Source organism: Salmo salar, chromosome 27, assembly GCF_965601325.2.
Source record: "Salmo salar chromosome 27, fSalSal1, whole genome shotgun sequence".
NCBI classification, from domain to species: domain Eukaryota; kingdom Metazoa; phylum Chordata; class Actinopteri; order Salmoniformes; family Salmonidae; genus Salmo; species Salmo salar.
This window is the reverse complement of record NC_138317.1, coordinates 17,775,448-17,796,747: the sequence shown is the minus strand read 5'-3', so window position 1 is coordinate 17,796,747 and position 21,300 is coordinate 17,775,448. Positions and strand designations below refer to the sequence as shown.

Sequence of the window (21,300 nt, the reverse complement as noted above, 5' to 3'; positions counted from 1 at the left end):
CTGCGGGTTCACTCAGGGGCGAATCCTCAAACCTACCTTACACTTAAGTAAAATGTTTCCTATGTATTTTAAATTAAAGACAGATGGGGTTTCACATAACCAATGACAAAGTCTGCGAGAGGAACAACTTGTGGGGAGGGACAGTTTTAACGTGGTTCACAGAGCTATACATTCTGAGTCATCTCGTTTCCACAGTGCTATTTTCCATCATCTGTAATTTAATGAATTGAGTCCTCCTGAGTCTGTCAGACTAAGTTCAGCTCACTCTTTCATTTTCTCCAGTCCTCCTATCTCTGTTGTCATTTGTTAAGTTGCGGTCCCTCACTCTTCCTGTGTGTGTGTGTGTGTGTGTGTGTGTGTGTGTGTGTGTGTGTGTGTGTGTGTGTGTGTGTGTGTGTGTGTGTGTGTGTGTGTGTGTGTGTGTGTGTGTGTGTGTGTGTGTGTGTGCGTGCATGTGACTGCCACTTTGTTCTTTGTGCTACTTGTCTCTCAGTTCTCTAACTTGACAAATGCAAAATGTGCACCAAAAAGAGAGCGCTAGGTTACTTGTAGGCAACAGGGTAAAGACTCAGCTCAGCTCATGCAAGTTATTGTTTCTTTTGTGATGGACATGAACAGTTGTTATTTGTAAAAAAAAAAAGATCTAAAATATCTATGCACAACTTAGGACATAATTATGTAATTAAGAAATTGGAAAGATTACAATTCCCCTCCCCCACCCACAACTTTTATAGTTTATCTCTCTATTATGTTTCCTCCTCCCCTCTCGCTACCTTCCTCTCTCTCTCTTTCTCTGTCTCTCTCTCTCTCTCTCTCTCTCTCTCTCTCTCTCAACACACACACACACACAGCAGTTGATGTAGAGGAGGAAAGAGATGTTCAGACATCCGTTAATGCAGCCGTCTTGTGACAACCTATTTTAAATGTCATCATGGACTTTGACTACCAGCGCTTAAAAGGTCAGGCTTATACTTTTAACCATTTTATATTCAGCCAGAACCATGTAGGAACAATGTTTTCATTACTAACTCATTTAATATCATTGCTCATATTTACCATTGCTTACATTGGTATTGCCGTTTGAGTCTTTATTAACAAACAATGTATAGTTTAGAAATATGTTTAAAAAGATCATGTCGATCTCACGGACTGTGAATCCTGGCCATAGCTCCATCTATGAATTTGAGAGTGGTTACATTTCCCCATCCCAATCACTCAGCATTATACAAAGCCAAGTGACGGGTCTGCTGTTGGGCTGAAAGAGTTAGAGAGACAGGTTTGTCTGCGCACCTGAAGATTGTGTTAGCCCACTAAGCTAAAACCTACATGCATTAGCTGTGGGAGCTAAGGCCGGTCTCAGAAAAAGGTTACTCATCACACAAGAGTAGTTACCTGATTACCTTGGTTACACTCCACCTTTTCTCCAATAAGATACCAACAGCTAATAGGCATCAACTGACCAAATCTCAGTCACACAAAAAATCTACAACTGTGCTTGTTATAAAATTGATTATTTGTGTGAATTCTACTAGGTGCATCCAATGCACTAATGTGAACATTGCATTATCTACGGTGTTATCTACAATACCTGAAGTTGATGCTAAAAGTGATCTGAATTGCTTGATAGTCAGAGAAAATATGCAGTTTACACCGTTCTAACTTCCATTAATTGCTATGTTTTTTATGTTGTCTTGTGTCTCATGTGTTTTACTACAGTGCCTTCAGAAAGTATTCATACCCCTTGACTTATTCCACATTTTGTTGTGTTACAGTCTGAATTCAAAATTGATTCAATATTTTTTTGTTTCACACAATACCCCATCATGACAAAGTGAAAACATCAAATTCCCCATTAAAATCCGTCAATTTAGGCATTTTTTGCAAGGGCTCAATCCACCGCATCCACCTATGTCGGGCTTCAGCATCTGTTGTGGAAGGTAACCGAGTTACTGCGGTGTTTGTCAGACCATGAGACAAATCGGTCTTCTCACGAAAACTCACAAAATTTGTTCTTAACTGACTTGCCTAGTTAAATAAAATAAAAAAATACTGTACTGTTATTAAGCCCATAATATTTTGTTAGTTCATAATATTGTGTTTGTTAAGTGTAAAAAAATATGGTTTCTGTGGCCGTCACTTTTGTGATGCTTAATGGTTAACTTTATACATTATTTTGTGTTGGTTTGCAGATGTTGAAATCCTCAAGCGAGAAGAGCGAATCAGCTGCCTGCCAATCCAACCCCAAAAGCATGTACCACGCCAGCATTCTGCTCAAGACCCGCCTACCCGCCAGACTCCTCCAATTAAACCCAGGCGGAGCTTAAAGGTCCCCAAAACCCTTCGTGAGGAGGTGGTGTTACCAGCCAAACAAACCAATGGCCAGGAGAATGAGGTTACAGAATAAACATTTTACATTAGATTTACCAGATCAGTGGAAACTCTACTATTGGGTCAAAATCCTGAAATTTGCATGCTTTTCAATAGTGTTTTCTATGCATGTAGACACGACACAGACAAACATTTGTACAATTTCTACTGTATGTGAATGCTTGTTTTCTAAAATGCATGTCTGTGTATTTGTAGAGGACTTCCTGTAAGCCTCCAGTCAGATTGTCATGTGTGAAACCAGCAGACACACTTTACACCATAAACCACATAGTGCAGTTAGAGACAGACAACTTCCTGTGGCTCGGCAAATAAAAAGGTCCATTTCATGGTGGGATAGAAACGTTAAAATAAAGACAACTGAAAGTAACCTCTCGACGTTCAGCGTTGCATGGGTCAGCCAAGTTCAGATTCTGCGTCTAGAGCCTTCTACAAGATCCTACCGGTTTGATGTGCATAAATGGGAAAGGATAGGTGAAATACTATGATGGGTTTATTTGAAGGTTTAAACCATACATACACATTATAGGCCTTGTTGTCCACTGGCCGCACAGTAACGATGTAGCAGATGCCGGGGACTGTGGTGCCTTGCAGGTTTGTGACAGAGAGCACCAACTGGACGTGCTGCGGGTAGGGCCCAATGTCCAGGATGGCATGTAGGCCACTTTCATGTAGTTGACTGCACGCTGGAACGAAAAAGGCATGGATGAGCATATCAAGTTTTGTCTTCTCAACTGTCTTCTCTTGCTAAGGTAACTTCTGTGGGAACGTATCCAAGCTTACCTGTGTGAACAGCCGTGTTCTCCCTCTCCCGCCCCCTCTCTCCCATCTCTTTCCTTCCCTCTTTCAGACAAGGTGGAGCTATACATATTGCTTATAGTTGGTAGGTGCTATTTCTGGACCAGGCCTTGTTCTCTCATACTCTCTCCTTTTCCCCCTTTTTGTTTTCTTTTCAGTATAGCCTTAAAATCTCCACAATAATGGAAAGATACCCGACAGCACAACAGAGAAACTATTGAATGTGCCTATACATCTCACAACCCTCCCTGTCTATCTCCCTCTATCAGACAGTAGTGAAGAGGGTGCCTCCTGCTCTGACTCTGGGTGGCCCCGGGCCCCTGGAGCCCTTGTCCCCGTCCCTTCGGGCCCACACCCTGCTGTGGTTTGAGAGGACACAGCTTCCCCGCCTGTGTCGGCCTGGTCGTCCAATGCCCCGCTGGCTACATGGCTTCGCCACGCGCAGGTCAGACTGCAAGCACACAGAAACATATACTGGTATACATATCTGCAATAGAAAAAAGAAACATGGCGCATCCAGGGAAACAAGTGCATATGCAAAAAGACCGCAGACACACATGCACACACGTACAATCAAACACACATAAAACACACACATGCACACATACACACGACCACAGATGACACGACAAATACAAAGGGACAAACATACTCATCTTGACCATTCACACTTTGAAAGCCTCAGATGGAGGAGAGATTCTCTCAGATTTAAATTGTGTCTTGTATATAAGATTGTCCACAGTATGGTCCTCAAGTACCTATGTAATTATACTGAACAAAAATATAAACAATTTCAAAGATTTTGCGGAGTTACAGTTAATAAATTAAATAAGTCAATTGAAATTGTTAGGTTCTAAATGAACCTATTAAAACTCACGGCCGATTAGTAAAGCGTAAACCAAGTTTATTCACCAATTGGGTCATTACATCTGCATAAGACAAAAAAACATATTCACGCAAGCACTGATATTTAACCCTTTTTCCTATGCTGAGTCTCCTCCTACACATCTGAACAGCCAATGCATCTCTGTTGCTAGACAGAACCTTAGTGATATCTGTTCTTCCTCTGACCTGACCTCTGCCCCAAATTGCTCACTCCTCCCCAACTCACGGCTGTCATGGTGACTGGTACCAGACTGTCTTTTCTCCTCCCATAGGAATGTGAACGTTATACATTCCTCTCGCTCCCTCAGTGACATGAATAAGTATATTTCATATTCTCAGAACCCAACAAAATACATTGATTAGGCCCTAATCTATGGATTTCACATGACTGGGCAGGGGCGCATACAATCCAATCAGAATTAGTTTTTCACCACAAAAAGGGGACAGAAATACTCCTCAGTTTCATCAGATGTCCGGGTGGCAGGTCTCATGACCCCACAGATGAAGAAGCTGGATGTGTAGGTCCTTGGCTGGCGTGGTTACACGTGCTCTGCGATGTGAGGCCGGTTGGACGTACTTCCAAATTCTTTAAAACAATGTTGAATTCTCTGGCAACAGCTCTGGTGGACATTCCTGCAGTCATCACAACATCACAAGCATTGTGTTGTGTGACAAAACTGCACATTTTAGAGTGGCCTTTTATTGATCCCAGCACAAGGTGCACCTGTGTAATGATCATACTGTTTAATCAGCTTCTTGATATGCCACATCTGTCAGGTGGATGGATTATCTTGACAAAGAATAAAATGCTCCCTACCTGGGATGTAAACAAATTTCTGCGCAGAGTTTGAGGGAATTAAGCTTTTTGTGCATATAGAACATTTCTGGGATCTTTTAACACTTTACATGTTGCGTTTATATTTTTGTTTAGTGTACTTTAACTTGGTCAGGGATAACCATAACTATTCCACTAGAAGAAGTGAAACTGACTTCGCTCCTTTCAGATTTAACCTCTATGGGCCTACGTAACAGCCACTGGCAGCCTGTGGCGCGATTTTCAAAACCTTAAAAATCCTATTACTTCAATTTCTCAAACATATGACTATTTTACAGCTATTTAAAGACAAGACTCTCGTTAATCTAACCACACTGTCCGATTTCAAAAAGGCTTTACAACGAAAGCAAAACATTAGATTATGTCAGCAGAGTACCAAGCCAGAAATAATCAGACACCCATTTTTCAAGCCAGCATATAATGTCACCAAAACCCAGAAGACAGCTAAATGCAGCACTCACCTTTGATGATCTTCATCAGATGACAACCCTAGGACATTATGTTATACAATACATGCATGTTTTGTTCAATCAAGTTCATATTTATATCAAAAACCAGCTTTTTACATTAGCATGTGACGTTCAGAACTAGCATACCCCCCGCAAACTTCCGGGGAATTCGCTAACATTTTACTAAATTACTCACGATAAACGTTCACAAAAAGCATAACAATTATTTTAAGAATTATAGATACAGACCTCCTCTATGCACTCGATATGTCCGATTTTAAAATAGCTTTTTGGTGAAAGCACATTTTGCAATATTCTAAGTACATAGCCCAGGCATCACGGGCTCGCTATTTAGACACCCGGCAAGTTTAGCACTCACCATAATCATATTTACTATTATAAAAGTTTGATTACCTTTTGTTGTCTTCGTCAGAATGCACACCCAGGACTGCTACTTCAATAACAAATGTTGGTTTGGTCCAAAATAATCCATCGTTATATCCGAATAGCGGCGTTTTGTTCGTGCGTTCCAGACACTATCTGAAATAGTAAAGAAGTGTCGCGCGCATGGCACAATTCGTGACAATAAAATTCTAAATATTCCATTACCGTACTTCGAAGCATGTCAACCGCTGTTTAAAATCAATTTTTACGCCATTTTTCTCGTAGAAAAGCGATAATATTCCGACAGGGAATCTCCTTTTCGGCAAACAGAGGAAAAAATCCCAAAGGCGGGGGCGGTCGGGTCACGCGCATAAGCCCAGTGTCCCTTGATCGGCCACTTGAGAAAGGCGATAATGTGTTTCAGCCTGGGGCTGGAATGACGACATTCTGTTTTTTCCCGGGCTCTGAGCGCCTATGGACGACGTGGGAAGTGTCACGTTAGAGCAGAGATCCTTAGTAAATGATAGAGATGGAAAAGAAGTTCAAGAAATGGTCAGACAGGCCACTTCCTGTAAAGGAATCTCTCAGGTTTTGACCTGCCATTTGAGTTCTGTTATACTCACAGACACCATTCAAACAGTTTTAGAAAATTTAGGGTGTTTTCTATCCATATGTAATAAGTATATGCATATTCTAGTTACTGGGTAGGAGTGGTAACCAGATTAAATCGGGTATGTTTTTTATCCAGCCGTGTCAATACTGCCCCCTAGCCCTAACAGGTTTTAAGAGTGGTATAGGGGAAGGAAACCTTTTTGTACTCAGCTGCCATTCTTTGGAATAGTCTTCCAAAGACCTTGAAATGCATAACCTCCATGGTCAGTTTCAAGGTCTCACTGAAAAGACTGCTAAATAAACTCAGCAAAAAAAGAAACGTCCTCTCACTGTCAACTGCGTTTATTTTCAGCAAACTTAACGTGTAAATATTTGTATGAACATAACAAGATTCAACAACTGAGACATAAACTGAACAAGTTCCACAAACATGTGACTAATATAAATGGAATAATGTGTCCCTGAACAAAGGGGGGGTCAAAATCAAAAATAGTCCATATCTGGTGTGGCCACCAGCTGCGTTAAGTACTGCAGTGCATCTCCTCCTCATGGACTGCACCAGATTTGCCAGTTATTGCTGTGAGATGTTACCCCACTCTTCAACCAAGGCACCTGCAAGTTCCCGGACATTTCTGGGGGGAATGGCCCTAGCCCTCGCACTTCGATCCAACAGGTCCCAGACGTGCTCAATGGGATTGAGATCCGGACTCTTCGTTGGCCATGGCAGAACACTGACTTGCAGGAAATCACGCACAGAATGAGCAGTATGGCTGGTGGCATTGTCATGCTGGAGGGTCATGTCAGGATGAGCCTGCAAGAAGGGTGCCACATGAGGGAAGATGTCTTCCCTGTAACGCACAGCATTGAGATTACCTGCAATGACAACAAGCTCAGTCCGATGATGCTGTGACACACCGCCCCAGACCATGACAGACCCTTCACTTACCAAATCGATCCCGCTCCAGAGTACAGGCCTCAGTGTAACGCTCATTCCTTCGACGATAAACACGAATCCGACTATCACCCCTGGTGAGACAAAACTGAGACTCGTCAGTGAAGAGCACTTTTTGCCAGTCCTGTCTGGTCCAGCAACGGTGGGTTTGTGCCCATAGGCGACATTGTTGCTGGTGATGTCTGGTGAGGACCTGCCTTACAACAGGCCTTCATCCAGCCTCTCTCAGCCTATTGCGGACAGTCTGAGCACTGATGGAGGGATTGTGCGTTCCTGGTGTAACTCAGGCAGTTGTTGTTGCCATCCTGTACCTGTCCCGCAGGTGTGATGTTCGGATGTACCGATCCTATGCAGGTGTTGTTACATGTGGTCTGCCACTGCGAGGACGATCAGTTGTCCGTCCTGTCTCCCTGTAGCGCTGTCTTAGGTGTCTCACAGTACAGACATTGCAATTTATTGCGCTGGCCACATCTGCAGTCCTAATGCCTCCTTGCAGAATGCCTAAGGCACGTTCACACAGATGAGCAGGGACCCTGGGCATCTTTCTTTTCGTGTTTTTCAGAGTCAGTAAAAAGGCTTTGGATTTTTACGAATTATCTTTGAAAGACAGGGTCCTGAAAAAGGGACGTTTCTTTTTTTGCTGAGTTTAGTAGCAGGTCTCAAAAGTGAGCAGTAGACCAACAGTTCGTGGGTGAGATTTGTTGTTGTTTTTAATGTTTTTAAAATTGTCTAATTCAATCAAATATACAGGTCATATTCATATTCGCACACACACACAAATATTTCTCACTTAGAGAAACAGGTACACATGCAATTGAATCCAAATCTGGGACTGCAGAATTCTCAAAAACAAGCATTTTGTACCTCCTCGTTTCGGCCCAGGTTTGAAGAACACTGTTCGAAAGCTAGATATGTAAACAAAATAGAAAATAGTTCAGAAAGACTACTCCTCAATGGAACCACTTTAGTGTTAAAGGAGCTGCATGGTCAATCCGGCATCTGCATTGACTGTGCAGCATTTATGGTGATACGACCTCTGCAGAAGTCAGGGCATTCATACTTCTTGCACTTCATGGAGCAGCGCAGAGCTCTTGTGAAGGAAGTTGTCAACAAAGTGAGTTTGTGTTTATACTGGACCTCCCGCCCCCCACCTACTGTCAAGCAATCAAATCAATGCGGAGCTATACGGAGCCCTCCTCATTGTTACAGAATTTGGGAGGCGGACGGCAGTGTGGTACGGAGCTCAATTAGGCCTCTGCATGCCTCTGGAGGCACCGCAATTGCGTCACACCCTCCATATGGAGCCTCCGACCACATTTTCGGATCAAGTATAACTTGGCTTTTACTCAGCACTAGAGGGGAACGGATAAGGCGTGACACACACATCATGAGTCAAAGCTAAGACATATAATTGTACACACATACATACATACGTGCTGTGTTTGTACAGCTTATGCAGTTTGTTAAAGATTAATTGTTCTCACTTTTCTCTGTGTGTGTGTCTCTCTCGACTGTTTGGATAGGGAGGCAGAGGAGCTTCTAAAGGACAAGCAGCAGGGCTGTTTCCTGCTCAGGCTCAGCGAGTCAAAGATTGGTTTTGTACTCTCGTACAGGTAAAGTCACAACAGACCACACACACACACACACACTTAAATACATTTTTAGACAGACACACACTTTTCCCCCCAGAGGAAAGGATAGGTGCCGCCATTTCATCATAGAGGAAGAAGAGGGTGGCAGAGGGGCGTGTTACCTCATCGCTGGGGAGAAGAGTCGCCATAGCAGCCTGCAGGAGCTGGTCAGCTATTACACCCAGTTTCCCGTGGGGCCCTTCAACGAGATTCTCACCACGCCCTGTGACGAGGTGCCGAGTACATATTCCACACCATGCCTTCTTCATAAGCGAAAGGGAAATAGTCATTGGCACCACCTAAACATCTAACAAACTTACATTTTATGGCAAACTATCCTTTTAGGTAAACTCAACTGCAACAGTTTGTTTCTCAATCTTTCTCCTTCTCTTTTACTCTCTCTCTCTCAGTCCAGTGAAGCTTGTGAGGGTACAGTTAAACTGGGGTTGCAGGATGAAGGTGGAGAGACAACGAAAGTGACCGAAAACGAAGCCTCATCATATGCACCCTCGGCTCCTGCCGCTGTCCATGTCCAAGAGATATTGGCCAGCTCAGCCCCTACGAACGACTTGGCACCAGAGTATGCTGTGGTGAAGAAGGTGCTAAAAAAGTCCCTTTCTCAATCAGAAAACCAGCTTGGCGAACAGTTGGTGGTGAGGAACTATTGTCACTTTAACATTTGTAAGTTAAACAAACCCACAAAAAAGTCAATACTATTAATGGATTTACAGACTACATGACAAAACATTTTCCAGGTGAGAAATCTGATCCTCCCCGAAGATGTGACAGAACCTGACGTTAGCTGTGCAGGAGCATTTGGGGGGGGGGAGGATGCCTTCGACGCACTGTACGCCCGGGTCAACAAGCCACCAAGCATGCTTTCCCAGACAGATACATCTCCCTACGTCAATGTGGGCAATCCTCCAGGCCAGGAGGTGACAGCGTCCTCCGTCCCTCTCATGCACCGTGGGTCCACGGGGGACCCAAGCTACTGGAAGTTGGAGCCCCTGCACACCTACGAGGAAACCCCTCATCTGGTTCAACGTGAAGAAGAGACAAAGGAACACATCGACTTCTACGCCATGGGGCGCTGGCGGGATGCCGAGAGGAGTGCAGGTGGGCGAGGTGAAAGACAAGACTAGCGACTTGTCTTTCAGGGGTTGTATTGTTATTGGTCTGAGCAAGGCACGGCATGCCTGATTTGACCTGAAATTACACAATACATATTTTTGCATGTCTAGAATGAACAATGAACATATATGACTGTATTCATGTATTACAAAATATCTGCTCTCTTTTGTAGACCCCCAGCATCACCTCTACTCAGAGGTGAACCTAAGGACAAGAGAGGCCCCCAGTCACATCCCCCTTCCAGCCAGGACAGCCCCCAACCGGCCTTTACGACTGCCTCCCAGGCCCGTTAACTGCCCCCCTCAACAAGACGGAAGTGTGCAGGTATTGGAACACCAAACATACATTGTTGTGCATATATTATCTACTCCAGGGGTATCAAACCCTCCATGGAGGGTCTAGTGTCTGCAAGTATTTGGTTTTTCCTTTCAATTAAGACCTAGACAACCAGGTAAAGGGAGTTCTTTACTAATTAGTGATCTTAATTCATCACTCAAGTACACGGGAGTGAAACCCGCCCTCCGTTTGACACGCGATCTACACCATTTTGATAAGAGGTTGGCAATAAAGAAAATAATAGGCTAATGTAATTCTAAATAACTGATGTTAATCAGGCATTTTCAGTAATTGAGTAAAAATTACATTGGTAGATAAGGTCGTTTGGAAATGTTAGATAAAAAATATACAGATTTTATATAAAAGTATTTTGATAAGGTGTTTCATTTTTTTTCATGCATTTTTCTAGCGATGTGGAGATCCCATCTTGTCCTCTTCCCCATCCCGACCTGGAGTCTTTCTGACACCTTGTTCAGAACGACCTTTGACCAAAGACCCGAGCACCAGCATTTATGAACAGATCCCAGAGAGGCCAACCAGCTCAAGGCCTCCGCTGCCTCCACCCAACCCGACCACTCCTTACTAAGACCCTATCATACAACTCCTCTTGTAAACAAAATACTGACCACCTATCTACAATATAGCAAACTATAAACCCTAAACACTCTTCACCAAAGACCCTCTTTGCAAATATTCAGAATTAAGCCTTACTTACTGTACACTTGTATCAACTGATCAAGTTATCTTTTCTATTTAACGCAAGAGGCTAGACAGTCCTGAATGTCAATATGTGTGCCAAAAATGCATATACATTAGTTGTGCTCCATTTTCTGTCCCGATCTACCCTTGAAGTGTACACTTGCGCACTACCCCACAAAGATAGAGAAATGTGTAAAAATACAAGAATCTCACTTTATAAAACTCTGCTTGTTTATTTTCCAAACAACACAAAGCCTCACCCAGAACCACCTGGGAAACTATCCACTTTTTTTCTGTAGAAATGACTGAGGGTTTCAAAACAAATTAATTACAAAATAAAACAAAAGGCAAAAAGTTCATGTCATTCTTGCATTGCAGCTGTAGTCTGACTTGGACACCCCTCTGTATATGTACTGTATGTAATGCATGTGCGTGTGTATGGAATAGAATAACCAGCAATGAAACCACTGGCCCATTCTCGCCATCATCGAACGCTACAGTCCACAAAGCTCATAATTCCACAATCAATCACAAGGAAGCACATCTTCCCAGATCACTCATATTACATGTTTTGTTTTACCCCAATATGGGTAAGTATGCTATTACGGCCACTCCTCCCATCCTGAGTTACTAATACCCTTTTCACACTACTGAGCAGAGATGTACTGCACTAGTCTGGATGCACATCCAGCATGGTTACTGGAACTATGCTGGATGTGCATAGTGACAAGAAAATATCTGAGCCAGCACAGTACGGTTTATGTCAGCACAATAGTGTGAAAAGGTGCAAGTTCTTGAACCCAAACCCTGTGCCCCCCACCCCCACCATAGCTAGTTCCACAGTGAAGAGTAGTATTCAGTTCTTCTTGGCCTTGGGCGAGTCGTACTTCCTCTTGCTAGAGAACCACAGGAGCAGGGGGATGCCGATGGAGGGGAGGGTCATTACGCCAAAGGCGGCCCAGTCCAGCTGGAGGGAGAAAGAGAGAGGGGGGGTGAGAGAAGAGGGAGATGTGTGGAGGTCACAGCCAATTAAAAGGCCTAGGTCAAATTTAGCAAGAAAACTTTTGGAAAACAGGAAAATACTTCTAGAACTCGTCCATCAAAAACATATTTTTGTTACAAAACCCTACTGAAGTGGGGTTCTATTTAAATTGTATACAAAATGGACAGAGTGGAGAATAAAACAAAATGAACCATGGTTGTTTGTAGTCTAGTTTGTTTGGGGTGGCTGCTCACTCGTTAGTAAACAGAGGCCCTGACAGTTATTTTCATGTGTTCCATCAATTGAGGATAGGACCGGCTTGGGCGGTATCCTGATTGTCATACTGGGATATTCGGCAATACTGGCATTGAACACAAGGGTTGAGCTGTTTTCAAACACTACTGATAGCATTGCTAACCTTCGGATTACAGAGTAACAAATGCATGTAAAATCACAGAGAATGCTAACGAGCGCATTGTGAACATAACGTAGTTTGACCCAAACTATACAAGTAACTCAAAAATGCTACTCAGTTTCCTGCACGAACAAAACAAATATTAGCCAGCAAGGCTCTTGATCCAGGACGGGATTCTCTGTTAGCTTCTTCAAAAATCAAGCATTCGCTTGCTAACAACTTAGCCAACTAGCAACTAAATTAGCAAACCATATGCACAAGTGCAGATCATTTAGCACATTTTAGTTCTAAGATATCTAGACAGGAAACATTTAGTTGTGAATTCCATACTGTAAGTAGATCACCTTGCTGCATAACAGTGAGTGACTCACAAGGCTCCGGTCTCTCGTCGCTGTGTGCGCTTAAACAAACACCACGTGACCCCTGACTGGGGACTACAGTAAGCTTCATAATGTGACAGGCGAAATAAAGGCAACATTCTTTATCTCTTAACTATTGCACAAGTTACATGACTGCAGGTATTTACTTAAAAAGTAATATTCAAAGAAATGGAATTCTAAGAACGACAACAAAGGTCTGGTTTCCTGGACTCAGACTGAGCCCATTTCTACACTAAAAAGAACTTCCAATAAAAGGTTCTCCATTGAGCATGATATTAAGACTATTAGCCATGTTCCCTCTAAGCTCCCTGGAACTGCCGCCCAGAAGAAATATCAACCTGCTCAGAGAAGCATGAGATTAGAAAGTTCAGTTCAGAGTTTCCCCCCTTAGTTAACAATATCACCATTTCCCTTAACTGTGGGAATTGTGATCGAATCACTGCAATATTAGCCACTTTCAATGCAACATACAGAAACAAACTATGCAAGACTTAGTATGCAAAATTAACTATGCAAGAGATCTTGTAGGCAGAACACATCGGAACAGGATTCTATTACACTGACACATAAGACTCAGCCTGGTCTGTGTCAGCCCGGTCTGTGTTGTACTCCACACAAACCAGTGTGGCATAGCCAATCAGAGCGGCAGTAGGTCTATATGCAAATAGACCAATTGCCATATGGATCTTTGCCATTCACTTTGAACTGCCTTTACAGCATGAGTGGTCGTGAGTAATGCGCTTGTTTTGCAATCAAAGAGAGCGCTGCATGTAACCATGTGTGCACATTTGTTCATATCCTTTGCTAGTTAGAAAGTTATAAGCCCAGTTATAGATAATTTGTAGTGCATCCTACAAGAGGACAAAACATGTACATTTCTAGACATCTTTGAAACAGAGTTGGGAAAAATAGCTTCTTTTTTTACTTAAAGGGTCAGTGTTGTATTTTGAGACAGGCTTGAATAACCTATGTAGCCAATAGGAAGAGGGTATCACAATTTGTCTGATTCTGTCATAATGGTATGGGAATAACAATGCATTTTATTTTGTAAAGTGTTTTTTTGTTGTTGCATCAAACACCACAACATTTTCAGTCACCTTGTCAGAAGGGCAAGTGGATAAAGTGGTTAATGTCAAGCTCCGCATGTTCTAAAAACTGCTACTGTAAGCTGAATGATAGAACAGCTATTTCAATGTTAAAATGTTATGGGATGCATTTTCTCCATTGTTTTTAATGGTAGGCCTACATTATGGTTAAATAGCCACAGTAGCCTACTTGACCACTGTCTGAAACTAACTTAAAGCAGGTACAGCCTCAGTGTTCACAGTTAACGCGGAAGTTGCACAGAATTTTCAATGTTCAAGTTAGAGCTCAGCAGACTTGAAATTTGCTCAGTTCCAGAAAAAAAAAGTGAGGGAACATTGACTAGGAGTAAGCTTAATCTGGGTCCAGAAAATCAGCCCGGAGGGCATCAAGTTAAACTGCGGCTTCGTTAAGAAGTCGGACCCCTAGACTTTTTCCACATTGATGAGGAATGTCTGTAATGTAACAATCTACACACAATACCCCATAAAGACAAAGCAAAAAGAGGTTTAGACATTTTTGCAAATTTATTACAAACAAAAAACTGATATATCACATTTACTTAAGTATTCAGACCCTTTACACAGTACTTTGTTGAACCACCTTTGGCAGCCTCAAGGCTTCTTGGGTATGACGCAACAAGCTTGGCACACCTGTATTTAGTGAGTTTCTACCATTCTTCTCTGCAGATCCTCACAAGCGCTGTCAGGTTGGATGGGGAGCGTCGCTGCACTGCTATTTTCAGGTCTCTACAGAGATGTTCGATTGGGTTCAAGTCCGGGCCACTCAAGGACATTGAGACTTGACCTGAAGCCACTCCTGCATTGTGTTGGCTGTGTGCTTAAGGCCATTGTCCTTTTGGAAGGTGAAACTTTGCCCCAGTCTGAGATCCTGAGCGCTCTGGTGCAGGTTTTCATCAAGGATCTCTTTGTACATCGCTCCGTTCATCTTTCCCTCAACCCTGTCTAGTCTGCCAGTCCTGGCCCTGAAAAACATCCCAACAGTATGCTGCCACCACCATGCTTCACCATGTGGATTGTGCCAGGTTTCCTCCAGATGTGATGCTAGGCATTCAAGCCAAAGAGTTCAATCTTGGTTTCATCAGCCCAGAGAATCTTTTAGGTCAGAGTCCTTTAGGTGCCTTTTGGCAAACAAGCTGGCTGAGTGGCTTCCGTCTGGCCACTACCATAAAGGCCTGATTGGTGGAGTGCTGCAGAGATGGATGTCCTTCTGGAAGGTTGTCCCATCGCCACAGAGAAACTCTGGAGCTCTGTCAGAGGGACCATAGGGTTCTTGGTCAGCTCCGTGACCAAGGCCCTCCTTCCACAATTGCTCAGTTTGGCCAGGCGGCCAGCTCAAGGTAGAGTCTTGGTTGTTCCAAACTACTTCCATTTAAAAAAGATGGAGGCTACGGTGTTCTTGGGGACCTTCAATGCTGCAGAAATGTTTTGGTACCCTTCCCCGGATCTGTGCCTAGACACAATCCTGTCTCGGAGCTCTACCTTTGACCTCATGGCTTGGTTTTTGCTCTGACATTCACTGTCAAATGTGGGACCTTATAGACAGGTGTATAACTTTCCAAATCACATCAACAAAATTTACCACAGGTGGACTCCAATCAACTTGTAGAAAAATCTCAAGGATGATCAATGGAAACAGGATGCACCGGAGCTCAATTTCTAGTCTTATAGCAAAAGGTCTGAATACTTGTAAATAAAAGGTTCATTTTAAATTTTTAATACATTTGCAAAAACCTGAAAACCTGTTTTCGCTTTGTCATTATGGGGTATTGTGCGTAGATTGATGAGGAAAAAATATAATTGAATCAATTTTAGAACAAGGCTGTAACGTAACAATGTGGAAAAGGTCAAGGCGTTGAATACTTTCCGAATGCACTGTGTATGCGTATGTATATGTACAGTACCAGTCAAAAGTTTGGACACACCTACTCATTCAAAGGTTTCTTTATTTTTACTATTTTCTATTGTAGAATAATAGTGAAGACATTAAAACTATGAAATAACACACATGGAATCATGTAGTATCCCCCCCAAAAAGTGTTATAATTTGATTTATTTTAAATTTGAGATTCTTCAAAGTAGCCACCCTTTGCCTTGATGACAGCTTTGCACACGATTGGCATTCTCTTAACCAGCTTCATGAGATAGTCACCTGGAATGCATTTAAATTAACAGGTGTGCCTTGTTCAAAGTTAATTTGTGGAATTTCTTTCCTTCTTAATTGCGTTTGAGCCTATTTTTATTTTACTAGGCAAATCAGTTAAGAACAAATCCTTATTTACAATGACTGCGTACCCCGGCCAAACTCTAACCCGGACGACACTGGGCCAATTGCGCGCCACCCTATGGGACTCCCAATCACAGCCGGTTGTAATACAGCCAGGAATCGAACCAGGGTCTGTAGTGACGACTCCAGCACTGAGATGCAGTGCCTTAGACCGCTGCGCCACTCGGGAGCCCAAAAGTTGTGTCGTGACAAGGTAGGGGAGGTATACAGAAGATAGCTCTATTTGGTAAAAGACCAAGTCCATATTATGGCAAGAACAGCTCAAATAAGCAGAGAAATGACAGTGCATTACTTTATGATGGAACTGGCTCTCATGAGGACCGCCACAGGAATGGGAGACCCAGAGTTACCTCTGCTGCAAAGGATAAGTTCATTAGAGTTACCATCCCCCGAAATTGCAGCCCAAATAAATGCTTCAGAGTTCAAGTAACAGACACATCTCAACATCAACTGTTCAGAGGAGAATGCGTGAATCAGGCCTTCATGGTCAAATTGCTGCAAGAAACCACTACTAAAGGACACCAATAAGAAGACTTGCTTGGGCCAAGAAACACGAGCAATGGACATTAGACAAGTGGAAATCTGTTCTTTGGTCTGATGAGTCCAAATTTGTGAGAAGCAGAGTAGGTGAAGGGATTATCACCGCATGTGTGGTTCCCACTGTGAAACATGGAAGAGGTGTGATGGCGATTTGCTGGTGACACTGTTGGTGATTTATTTAGAAGTCAAGGCACACTTAACCAGCATGGGTACCACAGCACTCCGCAGCGATACGCCATCCCATCTGCTTTGTGCTTAGTGGGACTATCATTTGTTTTTCAACAGAACAATGACCGACCCAACACACCTCCAGGCTGTGTACGGGCTATTTGACCAAAGAGAGTGATGAGTGCTGCATCAGATTACCCGACATCAACCCAATTGAGATGGTTTGGGATGAGTTGGACCGCAGAATGAAAGAAAAGCTGGTTGAGAGAATGCCAAGTGTGCAAAGCTGTCATCAAGGCAAAAAGGTGGCTACTTTTAAGAATCTCAAATATAAAATCTATTTTGATTTGTTTAACTATTTTTGTGTTACTACAATATACCATGTGTGTTATTTCATAGTTGATGTCTTTACTATTATTCTACAATGCAGAAAATAGTACAAATAAAGAAAAACCCTTGAATGAGTAGATGTTTCCAAACTTTTGACTGGTACTGTACATACGCATACATAGTGCATTCGGAAAGTATTCAACCCCTTGACCTTTTCCACATTGTTACGTGGAAACTTTTGACTGGTACTTTTGTAAGAGGTCTTTGAGAGAAGTCTACTATAACCATGCCAATGGTTTGAAAGGACGAATGATTTACATAGTGGGGGGAGAAACGCCTGTCAAACTCCCTCTGAGCCAAGATCCCGCCCTGTCCGGGGGCGCTGGTGTAGCCAACCTGCAGGAAGAAGACATAAGGTTTAATTTCCACAAAAGGTCATGAACATCACTACTCTGCATCAGTCTCTAGTTCAATTGACTAGAGGGAGTTTCCAATGGCTTGAAATCAATAACAGGAAGTCTGCAATTGCATAAAAACAATTTTGCCAGTAAATCAACACCAGCCTAATAGTAGGCCAGTGTGTTAGGCTACATTCTGCACATTAATGTAGCAGTGGAAAAGTTCTAGGCTGGAGAGAGCAGCAGAGAAAAGAGTGAGTCTGCATCAGACCCGAGTTCAAATACTTCAGCTCTGCTTGATTGAGCACGCCTTTTGCAATGGAACCAATACAAAAGCATAAAAAGTTCAAACCCTGACCACATGCCACTGCTAAAGCAAACAAAGTATTTGAAAGGTTTCAAATAGTATTTCAACCCAGGTCTGGGGCCATATTTATAAAGCATTTCAGAATAGGAGTGCTGATCTAGGATAAAGTCCACGGTGTCCATGCAATCTTATTCATTATGACGTAAATGGGGAAAAACAAATCCTAGATCAGTATTCCTACTACGCTTGATGAATACAGGCCCTGATCTCCATAGAGGATTTTACTCTCCCTTACCACTACATGTCCTCCCTCCTGAGCCAGGTAGCTGACAGAGGCAGAGGTGAAGTTGAAGTATCCGGCCTTCAGGGGGCGCAGTACCACAGTATGAGAGACATTGCTGGCACTGGGTAGGGTTAAGGTACAAACAACAACTAGAGAAACTGATAAGACTTCAGGGTACAATGCGGGCTTCATTGAAAAAGATTGGTGCTTTGAAACACATTTTAGGATTGTGTCTTTAAAGGATACGGGGCGATCCGGTCCCATTTCACATTCAGCATCCCGGAGACGATGCCAAAATCTTCAGGTGGGAAGGAGTCATCAGACAGCTCGACCTCTAGGGCAGCGCTGTGGAGCGGAGATCAAGTTAAGGTGGATTTTGAAACCACCCACGTCGGGATAAGGGTACAGAATTGGGACTAAACCAATAAAACAATACATTTCTTTTCAGCACACAGACTGACATTCAATGCCTTGTATTGGCACAGCTTCTCACACAATGTAGTTTTTCCATAATGTGGGGCTTCCATCAATGCCCCTGAGGCTGGGTTTCAACGTGCATTTTCAGTTTCCTTTTCTTCACAAACAATGACTGGAACTAGAATGGATGTGTTTCCACCATAATCCATGCAGTGTTGTAGCAATCAATTCAGATCATTGCTTTTGAAGGATTTGAAGCCATTCAAGACTAGTGTAATATCAGGTATTATTTGACATAGGCTAGGGAGAGATGGATGATGTTGTACAATACCTGGTTCCAACGTTGTAGATGTTGTACTGCAGTGTGAGGTCACGGCCTTCAACAGCGTAACGGTTCAACAGGGACTTGGAAGCCAACAGACGAGCCCCCTCCTCTCCTGTCCCCAGACCCAGTAGAGCCAGTAGAGCAAAAACGTACAGGGACCTCATCTGCAACAGAGTAGAAAACTCAAGTGCCATTACATTACATAGTAGAAAAGTAGCGTGTGTATTTCAGTTTATTCAATGCATCTTTGATCCAAGACAAAGTTATACATTTTAAGAAAAATATGTACTGTATATTCCTTACGTAATATTCCTAAATATTGCCAAACAAAGCAAAAACGAAGTGCCAACTAGCTATCTTAGTGACGATAACGTTACCGATGCCATTCTTGGCCAAAGCGACAGACAATATTTTATTCTCTCGTGTCAAAACTATACCGTTCTCAACATAGTACTATAGTAATGGATAATTCAATACATCTACTTAACGTTAGCTCGTGACGTGAATATAGATTATAGGCCAATCTACCACAATCTTGATTAAAAAAAATAGAACAAACTCACTCAAAGAAAGCATACGTGTACATGTTGCCAACTTTGAGCTAGGCGCTATGGGATTTATTCTAGCATGGCTAGCGACCTATGTAACGTTAACTGACTACAGTAACTACATTAAGACCAGATGTTAAAATGAAAGATTACTGTTATCTAGCTTGAATTGACTATAAAAATACATGGTCAACCATTCTGCCAAACAATGTTAACCCGTTTGAAAAAAGTAACATTACGAGAAGATGCTAGTTAACGTTAGCAGCTAGATACAGTACCTAACTAACGTTAGCTAGCAAGCAATTAGCCCCCAAGCTTATGCTTACGTGTACTTGGCTAAAAACTGGGAAGACGACTGACAGTCAAGATTGTAGTCAACTTGCAAATTGTATATTTAAAAATAATACGCGAATTGTTGACAAGGTATTAAAACGCGTGATTTCCTCAGTCTGTTTGATACTAACAGAAGATAAAACGCTACAAACCACAATAGATAAAGCAGAGTCTTACCTTCTTTCGTGTCACAAATCAGCAAGGAAAGAACGTCTCTTCTTCTGTGGATTTTTATTTGGCGGTTGGCAACCAACTTTAAGGCGCATTATTACCGCCACCAACTGGACTGGAGTGTCGTCTAGAGACAGTGACGTTCTCAAGCCTTCCCAATAATATCGTCTCCTCCCTAAGGAAACGAAATACATAATTAAATAGCACAACCCCTGAATATTTCCCCAGCAGTTCACTTAATCCTGTCTCTTCAACCCCATTACTCCTCAAATCGAATAACAATCTCTCCCTTTCTCTCACATATTTCTGGCACTGAAATAGAAAATGTTCCACTGTCTCCAACTCCTCCTGACAATGATCACACCTCCCAGTCAGATGTTTCCCCACCACTTTCAATGTACTATTTAGCCTTGTGTCCCAGACTCAGCCTTGTAACTACACTTTCTTCCCTTCTCTCTGTCTGAGGACCTCCCTGCCCCCACCTTTTCCTGGATTTTATACAGGTGTCTTCCCTTACTCTTCCTGTTCCACTACACTTGCCACTTATTTTTAACCACTGTTCAAATCAAATGTAATTTGTCACATGCGCCGAATACAATAGGTGTAGACCTTACAGTGAAATGCTTACTTACAAGCCCTTAACCAACAATGCAGTTAAGAAAAATAGATAAGTAAAAAAAATATATATATATACACACACACACACACACACACACACACACACACACACACACACACACACACACACACAGACACACACACACACACACACACACACACACACACACACACACACACACACACACACACACACACACACACACACACACACACACACACACACACACACACTACCAGTCAAAAGTTTCAGAACGCCTACTCATTCAAGGGTTTTTCTTTATTTATTTTTTTACTATTTTCTATATTGTAGAATAATAGTGAATTCATCAAAACTATGAAATTACACATATGGAATCATGTAGTATCCAAAAAGTGTTCTACAAATCAAAATATATTTTATATTTAAGATTCTTCAAATAGCCACCCTTTGCCTTGATGACAGCTTTGCACACTCTTGGCATTCTCTCAACCAGCTTCATGGAATGCATTTCAATTAACAGGTGCGCCTTCTTAAAAGTTAATTTCTGGAATTTCTTTCCTTCTTAATGCGTTTAAGCCAATCAGTTGTGTTGTGACAAGGTATCAGAGAGAACAG

The 21,300-nt window shown here is 42.5% G+C and overlaps 2 protein-coding genes across 2 annotated transcripts; one reads left to right on the top strand and one right to left on the bottom strand.

The window, feature by feature from the left end:
• Positions 1-809: 809 nt before the first annotated feature.
• On the top strand, positions 810-11,319 carry LOC106588553 (uncharacterized). Its single transcript, XM_014177682.3, has 9 exons — positions 810-959; positions 2,190-2,392; positions 3,453-3,628; positions 8,824-8,913; positions 8,990-9,164; positions 9,342-9,584; positions 9,687-10,047; positions 10,235-10,386; positions 10,808-11,319. Exons 1-9 carry the CDS (start codon positions 932-934, stop codon positions 10,982-10,984), a joined length of 1,605 nt encoding a protein of 534 aa, XP_014033157.3. The 5' UTR covers positions 810-931; the 3' UTR covers positions 10,985-11,319.
• On the bottom strand, positions 11,307-20,227 carry LOC106588555 (translocon-associated protein subunit beta). The gene is made up of 6 exons (XM_014177686.3): positions 20,091-20,227; positions 19,039-19,196; positions 18,537-18,635; positions 18,303-18,411; positions 17,621-17,698; positions 11,307-12,064 (listed from the first exon to the last, which is right to left on the bottom strand). The coding sequence occupies exons 2-6, from the start codon at positions 19,194-19,196 to the stop codon at positions 11,954-11,956; spliced, it is 555 nt and encodes a 184-aa protein (XP_014033161.3). The 5' UTR covers positions 20,091-20,227; the 3' UTR covers positions 11,307-11,953.
• Between the last annotated feature and the right edge of the window lie 1,073 nt (positions 20,228-21,300).

Coding starts and splice junctions, on each gene's coding strand:
- LOC106588553 (XM_014177682.3), top strand. CDS start 932: ATGGACTTTGACTACCAGCGCTTAAAAG. Junction 2,393..3,452: donor CCAATGGCCAGGAGAATGAG/GTTACAGAATAA, acceptor TCCCTCTATCAG/ACAGTAGTGAAGAGGGTGCC. Junction 8,914..8,989: donor GGTTTTGTACTCTCGTACAG/GTAAAGTCACAA, acceptor TTTTCCCCCCAG/AGGAAAGGATAGGTGCCGCC.
- LOC106588555 (XM_014177686.3), bottom strand. CDS start 19,196: ATGAGGTCCCTGTACGTTTTTGCTCTACTGGCTCTACTGGGTCTGGGG. Junction 18,636..19,038: donor ATCTACAACGTTGGAACCAG/GTATTGTACAAC, acceptor TCCGCTCCACAG/CGCTGCCCTAGAGGTCGAGC. Junction 12,065..17,620: donor GGCGTTTCTCCCCCCACTAT/GTAAATCATTCG, acceptor TTCTCCCTCCAG/CTGGACTGGGCCGCCTTTGG.